The 26,585-nt window shown below is 40.7% G+C and overlaps 1 protein-coding gene across 2 annotated transcripts in view; it reads right to left on the bottom strand.

Annotated features, from left to right (window-relative positions):
- Positions 1–25,322, bottom strand: part of CACNA2D3 (calcium voltage-gated channel auxiliary subunit alpha2delta 3) — a 2,455,990-nt gene extending 2,430,668 nt beyond the window's left edge. For both annotated transcript variants that reach the window (XM_069206447.1, XM_069206449.1), the window contains exons 1-2: positions 24,333–25,322; positions 23,537–23,618 (exon numbers count right to left, since the gene is read on the bottom strand). In XM_069206447.1, coding sequence (XP_069062548.1) covers positions 23,537–23,618; positions 24,333–24,553 — 303 coding nt within the window. In that variant the 5' untranslated portion in view covers positions 24,554–25,322. The remainder of the gene's footprint in view (positions 1–23,536; positions 23,619–24,332) is intronic.
- Between the last annotated feature and the right edge of the window lie 1,263 nt (positions 25,323–26,585).

The raw sequence follows: 26,585 nt of genomic DNA, 5'->3' as shown, positions 1-26,585 counted from the left end.
AATATCTTTAGATCAGATATTTTGTACCACTGGCAGGCTCCATCAAATGACAAGTTACATATTTCAACCAGTACTGAATGTGCCATTATTTACATGCACATTTAGATGGAGGACATGGGCGAATACAACAAACTACCAATATTGATTGCAGAGATGATCACAGATATATAATGTTTTCATTTGCAATGCAGCATTACTTTGTTTTGAACTAAAAAGCTTTGCATCTATAACTGTAGTGACATATGCAAATGAAGACTATTGATTAGGAGTTGCTTTGCATAAGGTTAATCACAATAAGCTAAGCTTAACAGCCTTGCATCTATTCATGAATCTGTTACCTCTACTGCTAACTTAATTTGCATGGAGACCAGCACTGTTAACCTTGAAATGTTGGCATTTTCCAATACAGGATGTGAAAACAGGCGAACATAAATGCATTAAATGAGGACATTAGCATTCATTTCTTTTGGAGAGGTTGGTTTATTTGCCTGCCAGATCCTTCAGTGGATAATCGCTTTATTGAAAGCATTGATGATAATTAATTTATTGAAGACTTACTGAAACAATCAAGCTTCAAGGCGAAATCTGCTGATAGAGCATGCTTACTTTTAATATCACCTGCTATGTGATTATTTTGTTCATACATCAAATACATCAACACTCAAGTCCAGTGTTAAATGGTTCTAGTCTGACTAAGAAAGGCATTAGTCATTGCTTTGAAAGGCTGAAATAAATAACAGACAAATCAGACATCCAGAACTATTATTACCATATATTGTTTGAATGCCAGGCCAGGTGAATTGATGTCACAGCACACACACTCATACTATTCGAAGAAATTATGGACTAGTGGCTAAATTGCTGACCTGGGTACCTGGGGGCATGTTACAGATAGGGTGCACCGTCCTGGCCTGTGCAGTCGGCAGCTTTACCTTGATGCGCCAACCACAGATCAGGCCAGTGCACCCTATCAGAATGAAGGTGCTGCCTCCAGCGCAGCATGATCCTGCACAGCCGTAGAGGCAGCACATTAGTGAAAGGCAGGGCGGCTATTTGTTGCTGCCAGTCCACTGATCAGACAGTAACCGAGCCTGTCTTTGAAAGAGGAATAGAAATTTCCATGAAGATGCGTACTGTGAGTGACTTCTCCCTCCGGCGGTGGGGTGCCTGGGGCTCCTAAGGGCCCATTTTGTCCCTTCTAAATGGTGTCTTCAGAGGGTACACTGACCACACCACCATCATGTGGCAGACAGTGAGTGGGACTCCTAACGGCTTCTTTGTTTCTGTGGCTGCATCTATAAAAGCACATAGGCAAAGTGTTGCATCGTTTGCTTGGGACCATAGCCCCACTCTAGTGAGGGAACACCTCCTTGGGAATGCACCATTTCTAAATGTACACCGGTGATTCCTGCATTACAGAAGAAGCCACAAGAAGCCAGGTGTGAGTCTGTGACCACTTCTTTAAGACTAAAGCTGCCCTGGGGTGTAAAAAGAAGGTGTAAATGCTGGTAGGATCCACAGGGAACATTTAATGATACAGCTCCTATTTCAACTTAGAAAATGTCACTTGTTTAAATGTATGGTTTAATTATTGACAAATCTTTTTATTCACTGTGCCTCGTAATATGAATATTTGGTATTAAAATAAGTACAAAAACAACTAAATGGTGTGCTTTTGTGCTTTCTAGCAGTGAATCTCCCCTTATTACATAGTTTTTTAAATCCGGCCTCTCCAACTACCCCTACAACATACTCTTTTTCTGTAGAACAGCTCTTTTTTTAGATACTCCTAGAATCAAATTCTTAATGCAAAGCACTACAGTGCACCATTGAAGCAGGGTTGTGATACACCACAGCACTTTATAAAATGTCAAAAACAATCTCTGGATGAATGAGAAACATATTTTATCCATACCTAGTGTGTGTGATGCCCACAGCTTCAAACGAAAATGTGAATGGTCATCATTAACTCACTACAGCAGATGTATGCTTGTTCACATGTTAACGCTTATAATGACGTGACTCTAGCACAGTATTGGATTATAAAAAATACTGAATGCCACAATTACTCATTGCAATTAGTCTCTTCTCTGGGTGTTATGAGACTTACAAATTAATTTTTTTATGAGAAATGTATATTGTGAACTCTAGTAGTGAAAATATTCTTAATATGCGAATGCAACCATACCACAGGTCAGTGCACTCCTGTAAATAGATGGACAGAATCAAGAAGCTGGAATCAAAGTTAAATTTTATTTCATGCTAATAATACAAGCAATCATCGCTGGCCCCACTTATAGCAGTTTACAAGTTTTCACAAAAATAAGGAAACCATTATTTTCAATTTAGAGTTACTGAGTAGCATAAAATAACAAAATAGAAGAAGGACTGAATGACAGTCCATGTCATGGAAAGCATGGAAGGACATAAAGACACCACTGCACCTTCAAATGGGCAGCCATTCTTGAATGGTATTTAGTCCTACACACAACCATTAAAGGCTCAACTATCTATCTCTACCAGCTCTTTACTTTGAATCAATGAATGATCCCATTCTGATTTCATTTGATTTTGTTAAAGTGACAAATATATTGAACGTTTTTTTTTTTTTTCACAGTACCTCTCAGAAACTATTTGTAACAAGAGGGATCTTGACATCAGCCCCAATCATGCATCAACACGCACTGCCACCAGCTGCCCCCTAACACCCCTTTCCAAATCCGTCACAAATGCTCTCAAGATTAAATACTACCCAAATCTTTCCAAACACGCAATGAAAAACGTGAAACACAGGAGCTTAAGAGATTTCCTGGAAAGCCTCTCTACAGAGTAATGCCACTGACAATGCAAAGGTTCCCTTAAAATCAACGTTCTCCTCTTCACACATAACACTGACCTTTGAATCAGATCCTTACACAGTTTTCTCCCAGCCTCCTCTCTCTCCAACATCGCCTTTGGACACAAACTCAAATGCTGCTCCTCCTTCAGCCTCTCGGGCAAAACCCTCTATATCTATTTACAACAATCGGAAGATCATATTCCAATAAAACAACACAATCCTGGACACTATCAACTTAATGGATCCCACCCTCTGGTCCTCTTACGATCCTCCACTTTCCCCCTCTCTGTCCATCCATTATACCCTCCACCCACTATCCCCCTCTCTGTCCACCCATTATACACTCCACCCTTCTCTCAGTCTATGGGGACCATGGCTCTCATGTTGGACTCTCCCACAATCCGTTATGCCCCCCACAACCCACTGCCCTCCTCCTATCCCAGACTGTGAACAAATCTCCTACAAACCATCTCCTCACCACTCTTCTCCTAACTTCCACAAACCATTATCTCCCACTCCGGTTGCTACCGCCACCTCTCTTTCCTCACCACAGTCAGTCCACAAGTCCCCGCATCCCCTTCCATTTTTATCTCCTGCCTCAATATCTCCAATCACCAGACACCAACAACCCACACCTTCCCCCACCCACACCTCAACTCCACAGAGTCCATCCCTGACAGTTCGCCCCAATCCTCCCACAATTACTGAGCACAACTAGCCCCTTTTAACAAGCTCCTATCCTCGCCTCGGCTTTACTCCCGATTAGTGATTTTCTGTCTTCCTGCATTTTGTAGCGCAACCGGGAAGGTAGACACGGTGGAGGTCTTGCACTCATTCACCGAAATTCTCTGAAATGCTGAATCCTTCCAACGACTCACTTTCAGTCCTTTGAAAGCTTGTTGGTGGAACTGTCCACATCCACTTCCTCCAACCTCATACTGAATATGATTTACCATTCACTGGGTCAAAACAACACCATCATCGAGGAATGCATTGATTTTGTCACCTCCCAACTAGTCAGCTGTGACAACAATATCTTCCATGGCAACTTCAGCATCCACTGGGGAGACGTGGGCAATAGCAATGTGAACGCTTTTACCTCTTTTCTCAATGCCAGCAATCTCCAACAACACTGCCATAAACCTACGCACCACAAAGGCGCCATTCTGGGTCTGTTAATCTCCAATTACTCCTACTTTAATATATGCAACCCCATTCCAGTCGACTGGTCTTATCACATTCAGAGCCCATTCTCACTAACAGCTTCTTACACCAAAACATATGGAGAACCCAAGAAAGAGAAAATATGGTTTAGAGACACATCCAACCTTGACACAGAAGCCATGGCCATCACTGCCCTTCCTTCCTAAATAGGGATCACACCACATCAACGAGACCACAGACAATTTCAACTCCTGCATGGAATCGCTTATTGACAAATGCGCACCACTGAAGTGCAAATCTCTTGCCACACACTTACTTCCCATATAAACCACCTTGGTCAATTACGTAACTCTTAAAAAAACAAACTCTTGATCCAGAGAACTTGAACAAGTACTGCCCAATTGCCACACTTCCATTACTAGGCAAAGCCATAGAAAGCTGCATAGCATCCCAACTAGCCTCACACATCCAAAGAAACAGCCTCCCAGACACTCTCCAACCAGGTTTCTGCCAGGATCACAATACAGAATCAGTGATCCTCCAAACTGTTGATGATTCCCTTAGAGGCAACTCCTGCCTCCTGGTCCGCCTAGATTTATCCTCTGCATTTGACACCGTCAAACAATCCTCATGACCTCCTTCGTAATATTGAACTATGCATGGGATGTGGAGGAATGGTCCTCAACTATTTTTTCTCCTACCTATCCAGCCGTTCCCAAGTTGTAAAAATAAGCAATTCATTTTGAGACCAGTCAGCATTCACCAAGGTTTGATCTTCTCCTCAACCCTCTTCAACCTGTACCTAGTACTACTGTGTGTGATGGTCCGAAACTCAGATATTCTCTCCCATCTTTATGCCAACAATACCCAACAATACATGAAAATCTCATCCGCAGAGCACATTTCCCTCCTTTCAAACACACTCTCAATGATTCAAAGATGTATATCTAACCACTGTTTAAAACTCAACCCAACTAAAACAGAATTCCCTATGAGACATCTGTGCTAGGAGGGAGGGGGGGAGTGGTCACTCACACCTGAAAGGGCTGTGCCTGCCTTCACACAATGCATTCTCCAACCCCCTGGTGTGTGTCTGGGGCCTGGCCTGGGCAAGGCAGGATTTCACAAACAAGAAAGACTTTCCTTTGAAGTAAACCTACTTCAAAGAGCAAAATGGGAATAAGAAGGGCACCCACAACCACAGACCGTACATCACTTCTGGATATCAAGGGGAACCTCTGCCTGGAGAAGAGCTGAGGAGAAAAGCTGCCCTGCCTGTGACTGTACTTTGTGGAGCTATCCGGCAGTTGCTGCTTCTGCGTGGTGAAAGGGGACAAAGACTGGACTTTGTTGTGCATTCCTGCTTCTGAAGAAATGTCCAAGGGCTTGTCCTAAGCTTGCCTCCTGTTCTTGAAGCCTCAGGACCATCAAAGACTTCCCCTGCCAGCACATGGACTCTCTGCTGAGACTCCTGCACTGCCAAGTGGTGTCCTATCCAGTTCCTGGGGCCTTGACAGGTGAAGCTGGCAGACCAAGATTGAAAATCCATGCACAGACCGCCGTGCAGGGAAATTTCCGATGCAACATCTGAGGCACGACTGAAGAAACAATGCCCTACCGGCTTCGCTGCTGAACTCGATGCACCGCCTGCAGCGTGGCTGGAAGATCGACGCACACTGCTGGAGAAATGACACGCTGCATCGCTAACAGAGGTTGGTAGCATCACAACCCACACAGCGCGGTTTTGCTAACACTGTGTGGCAGGATTTTCAACGCAACCATTGTTGGGCGCGGAGAATCAACACAACGCCTGCTCAGACCCGAGTGCTGCCCGGATTGATGCATCGCTCTCCTACGGAGAGGAAAAATGATGCACGCCGGCCCAACCGGAGAAGGAGAAATGACGCACGGTCTCGCTTCCTGGTGAGAAATCGACACACCGCTTACATTTTTCAACACAGACTCGCCCATGTGTGTTATTTTAACGCTACCCAAGTACTTTACAACGCTAATAGTGTTTTACCTGTTTACAAAAGAGATAAATATTTCCTATTTTTCTGAACCTGTGTTGTGTCCTTTTGTAGTGTTTTCACTGAGTTACTGTGTGTGTTGGTACAAATGCTTTACATCTATACTCTGACGTTTAAGCCTGCCTGCTTGTGCCAAGCTACCAAGGGGGTGAGCGAGGGTTAGCTGAGGGTGATTCCCCTTTACACTGACTAGAGTGAGGGTCCTGCTTCGACAGGGGGTAACCTGACTGCCAACCAAAGACCCCATTTCTAACAGGTTGCATCTTGTTTGGATCACTTTGACACTTTGACGCTGTCCTCCAAAAGATGAAAGAATCCTCTAAGTTCAAACTTCTCAGATTGAAAAAGATATTTCCCCTATTCATGCCTAACTATCCCAAGCTATCAGGGACACCTTCTAGAGAACAATGACACAGATTAGTTGGAGGCAGACTCAACCACTCTTTTCAGCTAGTCTCCAGCAGAGGTCGGTCTCAACTATGCAGCTGATCCTTTCCCAGAGATGCTTTCTGTTGTGATTTAATTCCTTGGGACTTCAAGTGTCCTGCTCAATTTGAACAAACATTGTGGGCCTGATTCACAAAGGTAAACTTACACTTTTCTTTAAGTTTACTGCTTTTTGGTATTCACAAACTATGTGTGGAGTTTTATGACTATGTACTCCCTATAATTATGTGTGCTCAGTTCTCTTCACATGGCTAGTCCATAGTCAGGGTGGAAAATTTTGCACACATACGTGTAGGTAGTGTGGAATAGGGAAGGTCTGCAAAAAGTTTGTGAATACTGAAAAGTAGTAAATGTGGACAAACAGACCCTTATAATGCTAGGATAAAAAGGAGGGTGGGATTCCAGTCCTCATTCCTCTCCGAGGAAGGCAGTAGCAGACTTTACCTCCTTCTTGTATTCTTTTAAGAACAGTTATGTCCTCATTCCCTGTGGTTGGATACCACAAGAAATAGCTGTACTCTAATGGTAGTTGATTGAAGACATGGATATATCCCTCCTAGGTTCATATTCTCCTTACTTGGGGACCAAACTATTTCAAAAAGCTCTATTTTGGGGGTATATAGGATTTCAGAAGACCACTGCCACTGCTGGAGCTCTATGAGTTCACCCATGCTTGCCTGTTAAAATGAGAAACCACTATCTTCCGCCCATTGGAAAAAAAGCTTTTTAGATTTGCAATATTTACTAAGACAGACAGGGTAGGGAGGAAAGTCCATTATTCCCCTATCCTCAACAGTTCTTACCAAAATATATTGGTTTCAGGTTATTCCACATATCAAGTACAGCTAAAGCTCCTTAAAAATTGCAGTTGAGCAACTTCACCTATTATTATTTATTTCACCAATCAAAGGTCTACAATGAATGCTGTTTTTCCATAGGCTAGATAGCATCTTGAATAAGAAAAAAACTTACTTAAAAATCGCTTTCTCTGAGTGATAAGTAGTAGTGATATGCATCGGTTTGTCCATAGAAAGCAAATTAGAAAACACAAGTATCCTTCAAAACGTTCAGATATTCAAATAATATAAGTCTGAATGCCTCTTTTAGTGCCATATGTCTGGGTCCCTAGTTTTTTAGAAAGAATGAAATGTGAACAAATTAGTCAAAAAAGAAATATAATACAAGTACTTAATTAATGATTTGTGTTACTGAAAATACTGATATTGTAGACATATATTTCAAATAATCCCAAAATTTAGTCTAGCCTCAGATTAGACCACAGTGTTTGTCATAAAAAATGTCAAATTTCTCATTATTAGCAACCAAGCCCAGGAATGTTCCTAAGAAAATAGATATCATACAACATAATTCCAAGCCTAATTTCTGCAGTGAGACTAAGCATAGTGATGCAAGCATCAAAACTGGCTATCAACAACAATATGTTTGCTTAATCCTTTTCTTGACTACCAATGGGCAATCCAAATGAAGTGACCCTATCTACCAATGTATCATCATCATCTTTCAGACAGTGAACTTAACAAACCAGTACCCTGTGTCGACATTGTAGGGTATTGTAGACATGAAAAATGTTAGGAAATATTGGGTCTACTATCGGTTGAATATGAAAATCGTTGAGTATACCTGTAACTGTAAAATGTCTTCTCCAGTTCTGGAATGGTTATCTTAGTCTACAGAGATCAATATGACTGCAATGTCCCAATTATCAAAGAAAGGTCACTCAGCAGCCTTTGATTAGGTGTTTTTCTCTGTAACATAATTTCATGTACATCTGAAATCACTAATTACTAACATGACAAACACACACACACACACACATATGTATACATATATAGTTCTTACTGGCATCCACCAGTAGGTAGTTATAGTTAGGCCCATGTTTACATGGAAAAATCATTTTTTGACACTCCTATTTATTTGACAGCATTTGACAAATCTTCATAAAAGTTTCCCAAAACAAATGCCCTAGTGAGTCTTGTTGTGCATGGAAGGTTTTGTGGTAATCCATCAAGCGGGGGCTGAGAAAAAGGGGGAGGTCAAAAAAGGTGTTTTTCCCATGTTAATTCCCATAGGAACTTTGAACATGACTACAGCCTGAACCACCGGGCAGAATTACACCAAATTTGGCAGAAAGATAGCTTTCAGCATGCAGATTGCGCGTTTGGTAATTTGGTGTAAATCCATTCAGTAGTTTACGAGACATTAAAGAAAATCCAAATGTAGATATCTGAGGTTGTGAATAATTCACGAATATTCGCAATTTTTTGTGAATGCGCATGTGAATAGAAATGCTATAATTGGCTGCACACTACCTAAACAGAAAGTTGTGGCTGCCGTCTTAAGGTCACCGGGACTGAAAAACAAAATTAAAAGTAGCATAAGGGGCCAGGGTGGAGGTCCCCTGACCTCAGGAGTGTGATATAGGGGTGTGTGAGGGTCAAAAAAGATTTAAAAAGATTTGTCTTCACCATGCATGATATTCATGAATAATCAAGATTAATCGAGAATAAACAAAACAAATGTAAAAAAAAACATTCACAGACTCATTCATACACTAATTCATTCACTCATAGATCTACTCAGACACTCATGTGCCCACTCACACACCCACTCAGACACCCACTCATTTACTCACACACCCACTTTCAGAACCTCCCAGACACTCATGCACCCACTCACCGATCCACTGACAGAGACAGGCCGTGTGCCCAACCCACATTGCGCAGGTTTGGTTGGTTAAAAGGGATTGGCTGCAGGGACTGGCCACAGGCCAGGCACTCCAGCCAACCTCTGCCGTGCACACCCAAAGGCCTTTTGTGGCAATGTTTGGATTAATTAATATTAATTCAAATTAATTTACATTTAAAAAACATAGAAGTTCTCTTTAAAAAACAAAGGTTACATGGACGTTACAGTTAGGTTCTGAATTTACTCATACAAAACCATAGAAATTCAGCAGTTATAGTTAGAGTTATTTCAAGTAACTATAACTCGCGGCCTAAGGTAACTATAACTTGTTCCTTCGCCATGCACAGCTAATTAATCCACATATATCACCTTCTATGGCATCTTTAATATTATCACTGCAACATTTGCAAAACAATTATTGATACTAAAATTGTGCATGGTGAGGGCAAAAGTTATAGTGACCTTAGGGCATGAGTTATAATTACTTGAAATAACTATAACTGCTGAATTTCTATGGTTTTGTACAAGTAAATTCAAAACCCAACTATAATATTCCTGTTCCCTTTGGTTTCTTCACTGTATATAAATGTAAATATATATATAGAGAGAGAGAGACAGAGCGAAAGAGAGAGAAATAGAGATATAGATACATGTTATGGTTAGGACTGATTTTTTTAATTTTACTAATAATTTTGGATCTGTTTGACAAATCTTCACAAAACATTCCAAAAAAGGTTCAGCAACCTCAGTGCCTTCTTAGAACATTGCTGGCTCAGTTCAGGAAGAACCTCAAGATCGGGCTCTTCCACTGACCTGCCTCAACCCAGCTAGTGCCTTGAGATGCCCCCGGGTGATAAGTCACACCTTATAAATGCTGATCGATTGATTGAACATTTCAGAGAGATCCATCAAGTCGGCACAGAGAAAAGCAGGGGGAACCCAAAAGATGTATATACCCATGGGAAATTGCATGACAGGGCCTGCACCCAACCCTAGGCCATGCATGGCCAAGGGCTGTGAGCTGAAGGTGGTTAGGATAGTTAGGTATGGTAATAAAATCTTACTTCACATCACAAATTATAGAAATTCTCTGAAAAAAAGGTTACATTGAAGTTAAAGTTAGGCATGATAATACTTTACTTTTTTTTTTAAACTTAGAAATTCACTGAAGAATACAAATATTAAAGTGAAGTTATATTTAGGTGAAAATGTCAGGTAAAATACCACTTTAAGCAAAAAAAACACTGTAATTCATCCACTATAGTTAACTGAAGGAACTATAAACTATGCACTTGCCATGCACTGCTTTTGACCTTACATATTACATCACTCATGACATATTCTATGATTCGTTTGATAACATTACTGATTAAATCTGAAATTACATCATAAATGACACCTTTGTGCTTGGTAAGTGAATAAGTTACACTTACTTCAGTTACCTAAAACAGGTGAATTTCAGTGTTTTTTACAACAACTTCCCACACCTATGCAAGGAAGAAAACATCAGTATTCTGATGGATCAATTCACACTTTCTATTAGTGATGGCACGTTTCGGGGATATTCAACCTTTCTCAAATCGAAATGCCTCATTTCCCACAGACAATATGTACAAACCAAAGAGTTATGGACACTGAGAATAGACTACGATAAGTTTACATTACAGTCTCCCTTTCCAAACAACAACATGTTTTACATGCCAGTCCTGCCATTTATGCAAAATAGCAATACAGGCTTTTACACAGTGCTTGCGTTGTGCTTGTTGTTTCCGGTGCATAGCACCAGCACTTATTTTTGAGGGCCGGCACTTATTTTTCTGCCTCAAGCATTTACTGCGAGCAAAAGACACATATGGGAAAGACGGAGAAAGATTAAAAATGAAAAAGCCTCACAATGGGAGAAAGCAGAAAACTGCAAGAGTGAGCTGAAGGGGTAGGAGTGGCTTTAAAAGAACTGACGAGGCCTGAAATGGCATAAGAATTACGCCGCCTCAGTATTCCGGGCTCGCACATTTAATTGCAGCAGCTGTGTGTTTGAAAGGAGGGCTTTGGTCACCAGCACGTTGTTATTTACAAATTAAGCACTGCTTTTACAACCTTTATCACTTCCTCCTAAGAGACTTAGTGTAAGGTTTTAAAACCATTACCTCACTGCTGCTTGAAACCTAATCGATTTATTACATTAATGCTATTGTAATGTTCTCCCAGCAGAGACTGTCAATGTTCCACAGCAGTTCTGCCACTGAAAGTCTTGCATGATGAAGAACTGCGGCTGCAGAGTATATGGAGGATACATTTCCCTCTGTAACCTATACTGTGTCTGGGACACATGAATAGGAAGGCTGGTGGAATAGTAGTGGCAGAGCAAGGGCTCAAGGGGCGCTAATGAAAGTAAGGGATAGTGTCCCTGTCCACTGTTTCTTAGTAAAAATCAGTTATAATTGGGTAACAGTGGCCCCTCCGCACCCTAGGGCCACAGTGCGACTACACAAACTGTAGTTTTATACCCCAGGAAATTGGAGGCTGAAAAAACCCTTACAAATGCGGCAGGAACGGTGTACTTGTTTATTCCAGCTTTGAATTCAACATACGAGAAATGTTGGTCCTTGTGGTGCACCCCCTGCACGTCCAACATTAATCACAACATGTGAAAATACTAGGCAAAAGTGGCATTTCTGTTATACTAGCATAATCTCGAGTAATTTGGCATTACAGGAAATTACTGAGATTGTGCCATTATGCCACATGGCGTAGTGAAACTGCTTTCACAAAATTTCAGCATGGAAGCATGGGAACAACGCGCGCGCCCAGAACGTGGGTGTCTGCTGATCGGGACGTGACATCCTTCCTCGCATCCAAAATGGACGGTTTTTGCACCAAATTATAGCCCTGAGTGACCTTTTTGTATCTCACAGAACTTCGCATAATTACGCACAATTACACAAATTTCACACAACCCATAGAAAACACATACCCTCGTAGCAAAAGACGCTGCAGCAAAATGGGTGATGCACATGTATTTACAGTTTGCTGTTTTCTTTTCAAGGGGAAAGGCAGAACTTCATTTAGGAGTTTATAATTTTTCTACCACAAATTCAAAAACTGTACACCTACTTCCCATTTAAGTGAAAATTAATTTCCCATCACAGAGTGGAGAATGATATGCCCTCCTCGCCCTCCTGTAATTATATCGTGTTCTTTATCTATAACTTAATAAAGAAGCGGGAGTTATTGATTTTTGTTTTCCTTCTATATGCAACGTGTTGATTAAAAATGATCATGCAACGTCAAAGAGTGTAAACCGTCAGCCTATTCCAGAAAGACAGTAAGTCCTCTAACAAACTCTCACAGTGAGCGTAGAGCTCAATAAAGTGACGGGAAACATGCTGAGTCAGCACAAAGGCTGTGTAGCAGCTTCCAAGCTCCCGCCCTTCAAGTCCACGCTGAGCTACTAGCAAATCAAGGCAATGAGACAGCAGTCTCAGGATTACTGACTAGGCCGGAGCTACAGCGTGAGAATTAATGTCACAAGCAGTAACAAGAACAGGCATACTTGACTGGCCTCAGTTAGATGCTGCATAACTCAAGTCCCTCTTGACAGGACAGTCAACATTTTTTGTGTTTCACTAACATAAGACATTTTTGGTAGCCATATGAGGCCACCACACGTTATATTTTAGGCCTGGGTTTTTATATAACAGCTGTCAAACAGACCCAATGCACAGAGATTACATAGACTGTACAAATAGTAGGCTTTGAGTTTGTTACTTTGAATCATTTGCTTTCTTCGAACAGCTCAGTGAAGTATTCATCTCTCATCTAATGCTGTTGGTTGTTTAGGTGAGTCATTCTGCCTCCACTCGAGTGCTTGTATTGAAGTGCATGAGGGACTACAACTATAACCCTCTACATATGGAATGCAAGCAAAATTTGGACTGTTTTAAAAGTGAGTGGCACCATATTAAATGCAGACCTATTGGCTTTGCCAGTGTTTGTATTTTATTGCCAGGGCAGTAATATGATGGATGCCTGCACTTCTCATGACGGTGAAATAGGTCTTGCCTTGAGCATGTTGTGTATTCATATTTTTAATCACATTGCTCAACTGTCAAACTGAAAACAGAGAGCCAAAGTTTGATATTTTAATCATAATTAGCATCAGAATTTCTAATTCAGTATTCAAATGTTGTATTAATCTTTGAGTAAAGGTCTTGTTTCTACGCCAAAACATACACTTCGATTGCCATGCCACAACTGCATCATGAAACACTATCTGTACTTAAGCAATAAATATTGTTTTTTAAAAATTTACTATAGCATAATTTAAGGCGATGAAACTGCTTGTTTTCATCTTTTCCTCCATTTATACCTGCGAAGATGTATGTTGCAATCTACTACATTTTAGGTGATTCAAAGACGTTCTAAACACATTAATTTATTAATACTATAATTTGTGGATTAAAAAAAATATATTTTCAACAGTCTGGATGGAGGCCAGTATACAGTGCAATGCAGTGTTTACGTTTTTTTTTAAATTATTTAGAAAGGCTTCCTTTGGGAGGGAAAGACCGTGCAGAAGATATGTAACAGGAAACCCACCAAAAGGCTGAGTTCCAGAGTCTGCTTTTATTGGTGGAATGATAGAGGAATCAGAAACTAGCCAGCCTGGCAAACATCCTGGAGGTACTGCGCATTTGTAATAGAAGTGCATAGAATTTGCCCCCTGATGAACCAATATCCTCCTGCAGACCAGCCGACTTATTCACTTCTCTCTCTTGGTACAATATAGGGCATTTTGCTGATGCTTGTTCAAAAGGCCAAGCAGTTTAGTGAGTGGCAGGTTAATTGTATAGGGGAATCTTTATTTATTTTCCCTATCACCATTGTTTAATGACAGGGTGTTCAATTGTTCAATATATACAACAAAATAGTTATCTTAGGGCGCAATTTATAGTTACTTGAGATAACTCTAACTGTAACAGGTGAATTTCTATGGTTTTGTACATTTGAGTTGGGAGCCTAACTATAAAGTCCTTGAAACCTTTGTTTTTTAAGTGAATTTCTATGGTATTTTTAATTATATTTCCTAACTATAACATCCCTGTAATCTTTTCTTTTTTTTTTGTGAATTTCTATGATTTTTAACGTATAGTAATTTTCATTACTGTGCATTAATCCAACCACCGCCGCGCATGGCCTTTGGTAGGTCCCTGCATTCCCTGCTGCCAACCCCTTTAACCACGCATCCCATACTGTGCATGCCCCCCCCCCTCCTCAGGCCAATATCAGAACTGGGGTCCCCATCCCCCGGGCCCCAACGTAAATATTTATTTTTTGGGGGGAAGGGGCCGCATGGCCACCTCCCTAGGCTGATCTCAGCCCCGGGACCCCATCCCAAGAGGCAGTGGGGTCCCCGGGAAAATTAAACTCAGTCTTGATAGATTACAAATATAGGTTTTTCAGGATGGGCCAAATGTTTCAATGTTGATTTGCTTCTGTATATTTTTATTTATTTCTGCACTAGCTGTGATCTACTTGCAATGTAGGTTACAATACCTGTGTAAACATTATTATAATTGTCATGCTTAGCATGAATAATGTACTTGGCCCCAATTCACATTAACTTTCCATTGAAGATTTTTGTAGGTTCTGGAAATATTTTATCTAGTAGGCAATTGAATTGATATATGACCTTATTAGAAATTTCAAGTACACATTTTAATGAAGAATGCCATCAAGGTCATGTAATTTACATTGACGTGTAAATGCTGTTGCCAGATGTCTTGTCAAATTATTTGTAAAAAGCTGAGCATTTAGGGATTTAATTTCTGTGTGAGGATTCCACACTCATGGTCCTACCCACCATCGAGTTTTTCATGATTCCAAGCATAACATAGCCCTTGTATCTGTACAAAACGCTTGTGTGTGTGTGTGTTTGTGTGACCTTTTAACCATATGAATATAGTTATTCACAAGGTATTTTACAATCAATTTACAAATTTATGTGCGTGTAGAGTTTGTCTGTGTGTGGTATTTAAAAGTATATTGTTTTGAACCCAGTCCTAAGTTGTAAAGAGTGAAAAGATGCATATTAAAGGCAAATTGTATTGTTAAATACAAACTACCTCAAACATATAGTATGGGATGTTAGCATTGTCCCAATGCTTCTTTGTAGTAATGTGCTTGTGATGCTGTGGTGATGCTGACTTAGGAACATATTAGCATATCTAAATGAACACTCATAGTCATAAATGGTTTCGCAAGTGAATATATCAATACTATGCCGTTATGTATGTACCAATGCTAAGCACAATTTTCCTTCTGCTTTATACATATAACTATCCCAAACTTTGATATTGTAGACACATTTCAAAGAGATATAACACAGTACGCAGTTACATTTCAAAGTGTACCACTGGAAGGTTGTGTTCTTTTTAAATTATTCCTGAAATAATTACAGGGTAAAGATTTTCCCTGTGAACTATTATCCTGGCAAACAGTCTTTGAATATTCAGAAGGTCCCAATTTAATTCAGGGAGCATGTGCATTATACTTCTGACAATCGAAATGTCATGCATGTTTACAACCACTAATGCAAATTCTGTCTATAAAAGTATGATAAACAACCAGTTCATACAGGCACAGTAGTTAATAGGTAGCATCTTAAATGTATGCTCTGTGTTCACACTTTCAGTGGGCATAGCAGCTTTACTGCTATTTGAGCCTTCTTAGAGGAACTGTTTCTACTGAGCATAAATATGTTCATTCAATTTGACTCAATTGAAGCAGTATGGGATGCGTCTGGAGATCCTTCAGATTGGAGAACCCTCAATAACAATCCCACATAAGCATCAAGTTCTCAGCATTCAAATAAATTGTAGGACAGTCAAAGTCAATTTTAGTGATCAGGAATTTGGTACAATGCTCACGAGCCATGATCTGTGGTGTACTGAGGTCTCATTTCAATGCTTAATTTAATTGTGTCATTAATGTATAAGCCATTCTTTTACATGAAACTTTGACTGCTATGCATGATTTTTATTTTTACTTTTTACACTTTAAAAAAACGTCTTTAATATACAATTCTAGGTTCACATAGAGAAGGTGTCATCTAATATTAATTAAATATTAAGGGGCATATTTACAGGAAACTGCCACATCGGCACCGATGCACCAGTTTTCTTGCGTCGCCCTGCGACCCTCTAATCACACCACTGTAGCACTGTATTTACAAGGCAGTGCACCATGTCACATGTTAGCACAGTAGCATCAACATTTTTGATGCTATTGTGGTGCTTTGCTGGACTAGCGCCAAAAATGTTGACTCCAATCCAACAAAGCTCAGGGATGCCCATAGGAAACAGAACTGAAACATGTTGTTCAGATTATAAAATATATTTAGTAAAAACAAGGCGCAAAACGACAAGGGGTGCAACGTATGAAGGTCAGAAAGAAAGAAAACTGTTTCAAAGAACAGTTCATAATAAAAAGCAAAGGAAATGTTGCTAATAAAATCAGCTCTATGTATGTCAAATAAATAGAAGAGCCTTTATTCACTGCCTTGCATCCCACTGCCTTTCAGGTTCGCAAATGTTCACTGGCAAAATAGGCATAATGGCATTTTGGAAAATCCTCCCCTGCAGAATCCTCATAAATTCTATTTCATAAAAGCAACCGTGAAATAACCACTGGCACGATCTCTTTTGCTTTTTAAAGGTATTTCCTAGGTTTCATTTACTGGAATATTACTCAAAGAATGATTTTAACAAACCTCGCACTCGGAACCACGGTGATTAACCGTGAATTAGTTATTAAAAATCAAGTGCTTAGGCACCCGCGGATGTTGTTTGTCTTTTTCCTTCATCATATTCCTAGGTGAAGAGTTTTATAAAGAAAATGGCTCAACCCATGGCTGTAGCACAATCTGGCAACAAGATGAATAAAAATGATTTTAATTCACAAGTGGGACTGTATCATTTACCTTACCGGATCTATATGACAAGTCAAGGATTTGTAAACATGGGATGTTTCATCATGTTTTTTTGTTGCTGCTGTATTCACTTTGCAATGTCTCCGATGTATTACCAGAGCTTGTACAATTAATGGACTACTATTCTTAATGCATGAATTAATGCTTCCTCAAGTGAAAAGACAAGTTTAGTGAATTGACCCGATAACCTTACACAAAATTTGCTTAACTAGATTTAACTCAATTACAGAAGACATAACAATAGGTCTGATTTAGATTTTGCAGACCGGTTACTCTGTTACAACAGTGACGGATATCCCATCTGACTAAATATAAATCCCATAGGAAAAAAGGGATTTATATTTTGGCGGTCCCATAGGAAATAAGGGATTTATATTTTGGCGGATGGGATATTCATCACCTTTGTGATAGAGTAAACTGTCTGCCAAAATCTAAATCAGGCCCAAAGTCTTACAAAATCTTGAAGCAGTTTAACAACCACAATTGATATCTCCTACTGAACAATAAATATAAGCTAGAAGGTCAATGGAGTATGAAATGTCATGGACTGTTAAGGTTCAACGCTGCATATAGATGGAGAAAATGCATTTTGTTCAGTGTTTTAAAGTGAGGTGAAACGCACCATTTTCACAAGTATACATGAATCACAATATATAGCAATAATCTTATTTTCACTCCTTTTACCAACTGAGAAGCATTTTAGACAATAATCCACATTTCTCATGAAAAGATTTTCAGAAAACAACTATGTCATGCATTAGTATATAATGCTGTCCCTAAGCCATTATTATAGTCTCGAGATGGGGAGATATTGGTTTGTGGGTGATTCTCCGCCTGCATGAAGCCACTGACATTTCTTTGAGGCAAGGTTGAAAAGTTACCGCACATAAAGCTTCCTGTTGCCAATTTAATTGTTGTGCTTGTTTTTTAAATAGAACTTATTTGCGAATACTTTTTTCAAAGGTCAAATATTCAGTTTTTTTGTGAAGGGCCAAGTAATAAGTGGCAAATAGAGGTGCAAGGTAAGGAAAAATAAATGCCTCCAAAAATGTATTAATCTGTATAGATAAGTAAATCAATGGGGGGATTAGAGTAATTGGGGTGCATTAAGTAGGGGCTGGTCTGATGATCCATGAAAAGGTTTTCTTACTATCGAATGTTTACATCATTTCTTCATTGACACGAATCAATCAGTTTACATCTGGTGTAATTTATGCAACATTTAATGTCTTGAATCTTGAACTTGAACTGAATATGTATTATAAAAATAGGAGTAAAATGCATGACTATTGGATTGCAGTTGTGGTTCTTACAAACAATGCAGCACCTTTTGTCTTTTTTTAGGCTCAGTTACAATTCCACTGTAAACTGTATTTTGATTGTCATGCTAATCACTCATAATGTAGTCGGTGTCAATTGTTATGAGTTTTTGGGAGGAGTGTAGCAGGTGCAGTGACTGTGGAGGCAGCAGCGTCATGAGCCCACTGAAAATAACACCAAGTTCTGGTTGTCTTCTGCAGTTCATCCAGAGGATGAAGGGCACGTTTTCCTTTCTTTCACTATTGCCCATGGCACCCTTGCTACGCCATTGGATTCAGGATCGTAATTAGGCTGCCTTCTGAAAACGATGCATACTTTAATCTGTTTAATTGACCTATGACTTTTCCAGAGATCACTTGAACAGACTGTAACGAACAATGTTGAGAAGGTCCTGCCCTTTAACATCAATTACTAGCTACAGAGTGACACCTCTAGGACAGGAAAAATGGTTCTGAAAGAGTGAGCATTCAAAGAGATGAAGATGATGTCAATTTTATAGGAAGTCAAACTCATGACGTTACAATGGACAATTCATCTAGTTTTTGATACCCTCACATTTGTAATTGCACTATTTTTGATGCAACATTTGTTGAATCAGAAAGACATGTTTACCACACAAATGCACTATTTGAGAGGCCCTTCTATGTAAAGAATGTGTGTTAGTATGTGTGTGAGAGAGAGGGAGGGAGAGAAAGTTTACATGTACATTAAATTAAGTTTTTCAAGTGATAAAGAAAATATGACTTTTTTTAAACAAAAAAAGGTACTTCCCAAATCAAAGCATTTTACCCCAATATAAAACATCAGAAACAGTATAATGTTGTTTTCTAGTACACTGTTTGTGATGTGGCAGTATAACTTTTGAACGTATCTGCAATTGAGGCTAACAATTCAAAGTCAGTAACGGATTCTCAATAAAATGCTACACCATGTCTGAAGCAGGACTACCTACTCGGAACACACTGATTTGATCCTTTGTATTTTACTATCGCACGCTTGATTGTTACAGGTATATTTAAAACAAATGATGCATCCTAATATGCAGTTGCATTTCAAAGTGTACCACTGGGAGGTTGTGTTTAAGCTTGTAACTGAAGTAATGATGGTGGTAGGACTTTAAGCAGAGTCTAGGGGCCAGGCAGCTAATGACCCAATCATAGCAATGCTCCAAGTAAATTCAGAGAGCTTATGTATCAAACTTCCAATAACCACAATAACAAACCTTTTCACTGCCTCTAATGGACGTTCTCTCAGTAAAATGTGATTATTTACAAGTTCAACAAGATTCAGTGGCTTAAATGCGTGCTCTGTGTCTAGACTGTCATTGAGCATGGCAGCCAGGCTGCTGTTTGACCTTCCTTAGAAGAATTGCTTTAAGTAAGAATTAATGTGCTCTTTGACTTCAACTCAGTTAAAGCAGTACAGGACACTTCTGGTGTGGTCTTTCACACACAGGATTACAATTAAGCACACACGTCACCTTGTCAGCATTCGATTAATTTGTAGGACAGTTTAAGTCAATTAATAAAGATCAGGCACTTGGAACACTCTTGAGCCCTGGTCTGTGGCACACTGTGGTCTTGTCTCAATGTATTCAAAATTCTTTTGGACATTAATGCACCTGCAATTCTTCTGATTCCCTTGCACTATGTTTATTTTGACTCCTAGAGACACAAACAGCCAGAATGGTGTGTCCGACTGTGCAATACAAATGAAACCCAGCTCATAACAATGCTATGGTGGCCTTTTTTTGCAAAAAAAACATATTTTTTCTTATACAGTGTGGTTCAGCACTATATGTTTATAAAGCTAAAAAAATCCACTTTTTGGAAATGGATAAAATCTATGAATAAATGTCATCGGTTTTACACAAAATGAAAAGCCTAGAATTGTGAGGCTTGAACGGGTAAAGATTAGCCTGGAGATGACTGACCTTGACTACATTCACCAAATTATTATTCCTTTTACTCTTTGGGTAATAATACAAGAAGGGTGAGGAAGTGGCAAAGCTAAAACGTGAATGCAAGACAATTAGAAATCGCTGTTCATCTACGGAAGAGATGGCAAAGACGGTGGTTCTGATAGTGAATAAAGTGGGAAACCGGAAATATATGTCTGCCAGGAGATAAGGAAGCTCCTTTCCTTAAAGGGTAATAAAGTGAAACTATTCTTATTAAAGGAGGAACAGAATGAATTGTATTTCCTTCTCGAGAACAGGGTAATATTGGACTTTTGTAATGGCGTGTGTACTAAGGAACTTGTCACAAAAGCACCTATTTTGTAAACTAGAGTGGAAAAGATTTCTGCTCCAGTTCATAATAGCATTCTTCTTTTTTCTGTAAAGTGGTGCATGTGTCTCAGTACATCAACAAAAAAAAGTATACTGCATTTTATTAACTGGAGTGAGGTAGTCTCAAACAATGGGTCAATATCAGTAAAGTGGATCCATATTAGTAAGAGGAGCATGAGAAGGACCAAAAGCCAAAAAGTACACTAGAAAGGCAAGAAAACTAACAGAAAAAAATATAAAATAGAAGGTACTCGACCAAGTTCTAGGCAAAATTATAGATGAAAAACGGTATAAACGTGTAGAATGTGTACAAAATGTTATTGCACTTATTTTTACATTGGGGTGTTTCTGGGAAAATGTTCATTTGCTTGTTTAGGTCATGCCTCAAGAAGTAGGAGAACGGGTATTTCAGAATAAAGAGCATTTCTGCCAAAGTAAAAAAGTAAAATATATTTGTTTGTGTTTACTATAGTTACCGTGTACTTAATTAAATGCCCTTCACACCTAAAACAATGTGACTATAAATAAAAGTCCAGTCTTTACAAACCTGCAATGTATAGCCTTTCCTTGATTAATTTTAAATAAGTAACATCGAAGGTCGGACTGGGGCAGAAAATGAATCCAGCCACCAAAATAAAAGTGGCCTATATAGGCAGATCAGATAGCTATAAAATTGGCCCACATTTACTTGTTACAAATAGGGCTGTTTTGAACTTGTAAAGAACAGTTGTAAATGTGTTTTGTAAGGTATGGTAGACTGATGCATTTGTGTTTGATACAGGCAATGTTTGTGACAATATCAAAGAAATCAACAGCAAAAAACCGGCCCACCAGACCATAACTGGATCCACGAACCTCAAAAACTGCCCACACACTGAGCTATCAGACCAGCACTACCTAATTGCCCGACAGGCCAGTCCGACCCTGGTCACATCTCGTTTGGAGAAGATGTAATGAGAGGAAATGCACATTTACTGACATTGCCCCTTTACTTGCTGCAATATAGTGGTTCACTCATATCAGAAGATCCTTAGCCTACTTTTAAAATATTAATTTCAGCTAAAGCATCGAGGGCCGAATGTTTGCTGTAATAGAAATAGTTCAAGCTCCACATTTTAGCTTCAGTTGTTTTCTTTCCTGGATAACCATTTAAAAAAATAATGTTCCCTCGTTTTTGAGCCACAGTCGATGTTTACATATATTATATATGCGTGCCCCTGAGCTATCGGTTCTTTCATAACTAGACAATAAACATGTATAATTAATAGAGTATTGCTGCACCTTACGGGAAACGTTAAATCATGGTATGCCTTCACCGAGAGGCCATGTTAAAGGTTTAAACGCGTATGTAGCGCTTTGCTGAACGTAGCGAGTCTTTGCGCCTCAAAAAGGATAAGGTATGCAGCTACACATATGCTCGAAAGTTTTATAAAGTTTCCAACTAATATTGAGTGCACAAATTTATCGTACTAGTGTCACCTGGGTTCGTTTTTTAAAATCATTATTAACCTCAGCAAAAACAATAGATTTGGCGCAGATCACTTTGAAGTGACCATCATTTGCAGACTTTTATTTTGAAGCGAATTGTGATTTTCTTTTCTTACATGGATATAATATGTGTATATATTCTGTTTTTTCGGCTTATTAAAGGATTTTGAGTGATACGCAGTTTTTCTGGCACATCAGGGTTCTAACAGGCAAAAGGAGCCAATACGCATAGCCATATCTAAGTATTAAGTGCTTAGAAGTTTAATGGCAGCTCTAGGCCCGGGTGCCTAAAAGAGCAATACAAAAACCTTGCGGAATCTCAGGGAGTCTTCCTCGCACCTAAGAACAGACTCCTGTTACGCCCGAAGCATTCCAATTTCATTACCTCAGGCAGCATTAAATGTTCTCCTGGTTGCCTTTGAAATGCATACAAAAATAGGTTTTACATCCAGAAATGTTGTCTGAGCCTTGTCTCAAATTCACTGTATGAGAAAACCCAAAATGTAAACTTTCCGCGCAAACATTGCAAAATAAATGTCCTCGGTGCGGGACTTTAATATAAGGAGTTGTATTTAAACAAGAAAAGATACAAGCTGCCGATAAAATGTCCGGGAATCAATTCTCTGTCCTCATTACCGCTCTGCAATATTTAGTCTCAGCCCAATCCCTCAAGTTTGTGCATTGCTTCACAAGGTTATTACCCGACTGTGCAGCTGAGCAGAGAGATAACCGCACTCATTCCCCTTATCTGTAATGATGTAATACATCCCAGCACTGGGCAGCGATGATTGGGTAATAATAGCAGTGTGGAAACTGCGGAGCTGACAAACAATAGTACAGCCTCTCACAGACGGTACGCTGCACGCACGGCTGAAGGGGATGCGGGCAGGCGCGCGCAACCTGCTCTGGGGAAGTTGGCATTTTTTTCTGCAGAGAAGCAGCTGTTTCTTCTCCGAAACAGCATGTCTGTCTCCACCTTAGAAACCTTGCAAGACGCAGGTCTGCTGTCAGGCTCCTGCCAGGACAATGCTAGTAGGGGCCTAGATCCCTTTCCCCGAACCTCCCCCTTTTTTTCTTCTTCAGATGTCACCGGCATAAAACAAATTCAGCTCATTGAGCAGCGAGAATGAGTGGCTGGAGTTTTCAGAGCGAGGACCGCTGCTGGGCACTTCTGCACCGTGTGCTTCTCTGTTTGGGAAACATACAATCTCCCTCCATCTTTCAGGGAAGAAGGCGGCGGTCGGCGCAGCCCAAGCGCTTACCTTCTGCAGGAGCTGGGAGCCGGAGTACTTGGCGGCGATGGATTTGATCTCTCCTCCAAAGGCGGACGCCCAGAGCTTCACCCTAGGGAGAGAAAGACAGGGAGTGATGACACTTGTAAACACTATTTTGTTGTCGTCGCCTGCACGAATTAGCAAAAGCAGCAATGGGATCATAAAGAAACAGTCCAGTCAGAAACTAGCAGCAGAGCAAGGCAACATCAGGCAACTCACTGCACTCTGCGGTCCAAGCTAGTGGGTGTAAAGTTAGTACCGCACACCATGGCCTTCTGAATAGCACAGATTATTTTACGCAATAGCGTCCACTTTTCGTGCACTCTGCGGGCACTGTAAATGATGCCATGTGCAATGCACACCGAAAGGCAAATGTGGCATGACCATAAACAAACTCAGCTAGCCCACGTGCCCCTGGTCCAGGCCAAACCTACAGTAGCCCAGCTATAAAAGGCAAGCAAATATACTGAGGCTGGGGCAAAACGCATGTCAGTAAAAAATCCATTCGCTTTAAAACTGCAAAGATGTAAATAGGAAATAACCATTAGACATTACAACATTTGCATGACCAATAGATGAAAAATACCGAACCAATAAATGTTCGCGTTAAGATTATTTGCATTACATAATAAGAACTATGTATTATTGTACCATATAAGTGGGTGTACGTATATGGATAATATGTCATATGAGTGAGGACAAACTTAACTAGTGCCACACAAGTTTGTGATGCCAACGCAAGCGTGTTACCAGGCCCCCACCAACTCAAATACCCGACACCTACACAGATAACGGGATCTGCTGTTCCGATCCGACCACGTTCACCAGGGTGGTGTTGAGGACAATCCAGAGAAGAGTAAGGATGCCCCACAGGGCGCGGCGAGGGCTCGGGATGCCAGGCATGTTTCCTCTTTCAGAGCGGGCACACGGATCTCCCCAAAAGAAACGCGCGGCTGTGCGTAATGCAGCTCCTTGCTCAGACTTGAAGGAATCACACAGGCTCATTCATCGCCCATCCTGGAAGGATGCTCCGGAGACTGAAAGAGGAAGGAGTACCGGCGGAAAGCTCAGAGGACTTGAAAAGTATTGTGTCCTTGGTAACAGCCGGCGCTGCCCCCACTGCTGCAGGCACGCGCGTACTTCTTTACAACTCCGCAGTCAGCAGTGCACTGTAGTTACTTCTGTGACCCACTGCTGGTCCAGAGTGCCCTTAGCAGCAAGAAGGCAGACTCTATCGATTCCAACCGTGTAGGCTGTCTTCGCGCAATTACTGCTCACTTTACAAATGGAAAGCTGCCTGGAGGTCTCCTTTATTCTGCCGGTCTCCTGCAGCCTTCATCCCCCCACGTGAAGTCGCAGAGCGCCGGCTCACTGGAGCAGGAACAGGCATTAATGGAAAAGTGCTGACAGGCGAGAAGAGCAGGATCCGGGGAGATGGACCGCGCGGAAGTGCCTCCTGACTGAGGGAGAGAAAAGTGTGAAGGGGCTGACGAGGAGGAGGAGGACTCCCACCCTCATAGGCTGTGCCAGCGCGGGCTGCGCACCGCACAGGAGCTGACAGAAACCTTGGGTGGCTTAGAGGGATGACACGAAGGACTGCCGATACCCACCAGATCTGCTCCCATTTATGCGGGGCAGCAGGGACAGGACTGCTTGGCTGTGTCTGTTAACAGCTGTGGGCATCCGTAGGGCATGCACTCGACCCTTGGCGCAGGCTCTGGCCGCACGCAGGGAGGACAGCTCACACGGAATTCCCGCTGACAAGGCATGTCGGGGGTCGCCTGTCACAAAGCAGCAGCTTTCCACCAGACTGGCACTCGCCTGTTTTAGGTCAGGAGGCGCTCAGACCTAATTGAGTTGTATGCAGCGTGCCCTTGTTCACGAAGGCGTGCCTGCTTCATATCAATGGCGCAGCAGCGAGCTATCCGAGGAATCCGGAGTTTAAAGGCTTATGAATGAAAGGAAATGCAGCATAAGTAAATCAATGCAGGCTAAGTGACTTGAGCCCATGAATAAATTATTAATTTGGGCTTTCGGAGAAATCCCCCGGCAGGGTGTGTATAAGATCACAAGCCATTCTATGAAAGAGCTCTGGGGCATTAGAAATGTTGGCACAACGCACAGCTCTGGAGTCTGGAAAGGTTTTTCATTTTTAGATCACCTAATGTTATTTTCTTCCTAGATTATTCCTAACATGATGCCCCTCTTTGGACGCCGTCCAACCCTCTTGCACACTTCAAGGAGCGGTTTTAGGAGTGTTTCCAACTTTATTGTTAATATTACGCGACATGGACACAGTTCATACAGGCCTCTTTCGTGTCCTAGAAATGCACTCAAAAGGTGCGAAATTGTCACAACCTCGAGAAAATTATGGGCGCATCGGATATTGGTAATGAGTGCTACAGCCGACGTCAAACACGATAGACACAGGCTGAGTTTACGCGTCATATCACAAAGCGAAAACATATCCATCCACACAGAGAAAATAATTTGCTCATCTGCCACCAAGTTATTATACTGTGATCTGTAAAAAACAAACACAAACATTGAAAACCAGCATCACAGAACATCTGGTTCCTTGGTCTACCACGTCGCTACACTCCGAATAAAAGTTAGAACTCACTACGCTCCTCAAATTTTATTTTTAAATTTCGCCTACATGGACTATATTTTATTTTTTATACTTACGTTTTCCTGTTCCTTTCCACCCCGACTGAGTTGCTAGGTACCATACACCTGTTTCATAATGAAATTAGTCACAGGTAACGTACGTTTTCAGATGTATATGCCAACAGAAGACTGAAAAGTGTAATGGCCACATGTCCCGTCACGTTTTTCACATATTCTCAGATTTTTGGAGAGCATCGGTTTGTACTCTACCTTGACAGCTATGCCGGCCCATAATTTAATTTTCAGTGCTTAGCACCAGGTGTTCTGTTTACCTAGAGGCAAAATGTAAAGCCATGCATGGATAACTGAGCATGCAATGAATTACACGCCTCTGCACTTTCCTATAAACCACACAGATCCATTATAG

Source organism: Pleurodeles waltl, chromosome 9, assembly GCF_031143425.1.
Source record: "Pleurodeles waltl isolate 20211129_DDA chromosome 9, aPleWal1.hap1.20221129, whole genome shotgun sequence".
Lineage (NCBI taxonomy): Eukaryota > Metazoa > Chordata > Amphibia > Caudata > Salamandridae > Pleurodeles > Pleurodeles waltl.
The sequence above is the reverse complement of the archived record's forward strand: the minus strand, read 5'-3'. Positions and strand labels throughout refer to the sequence as shown.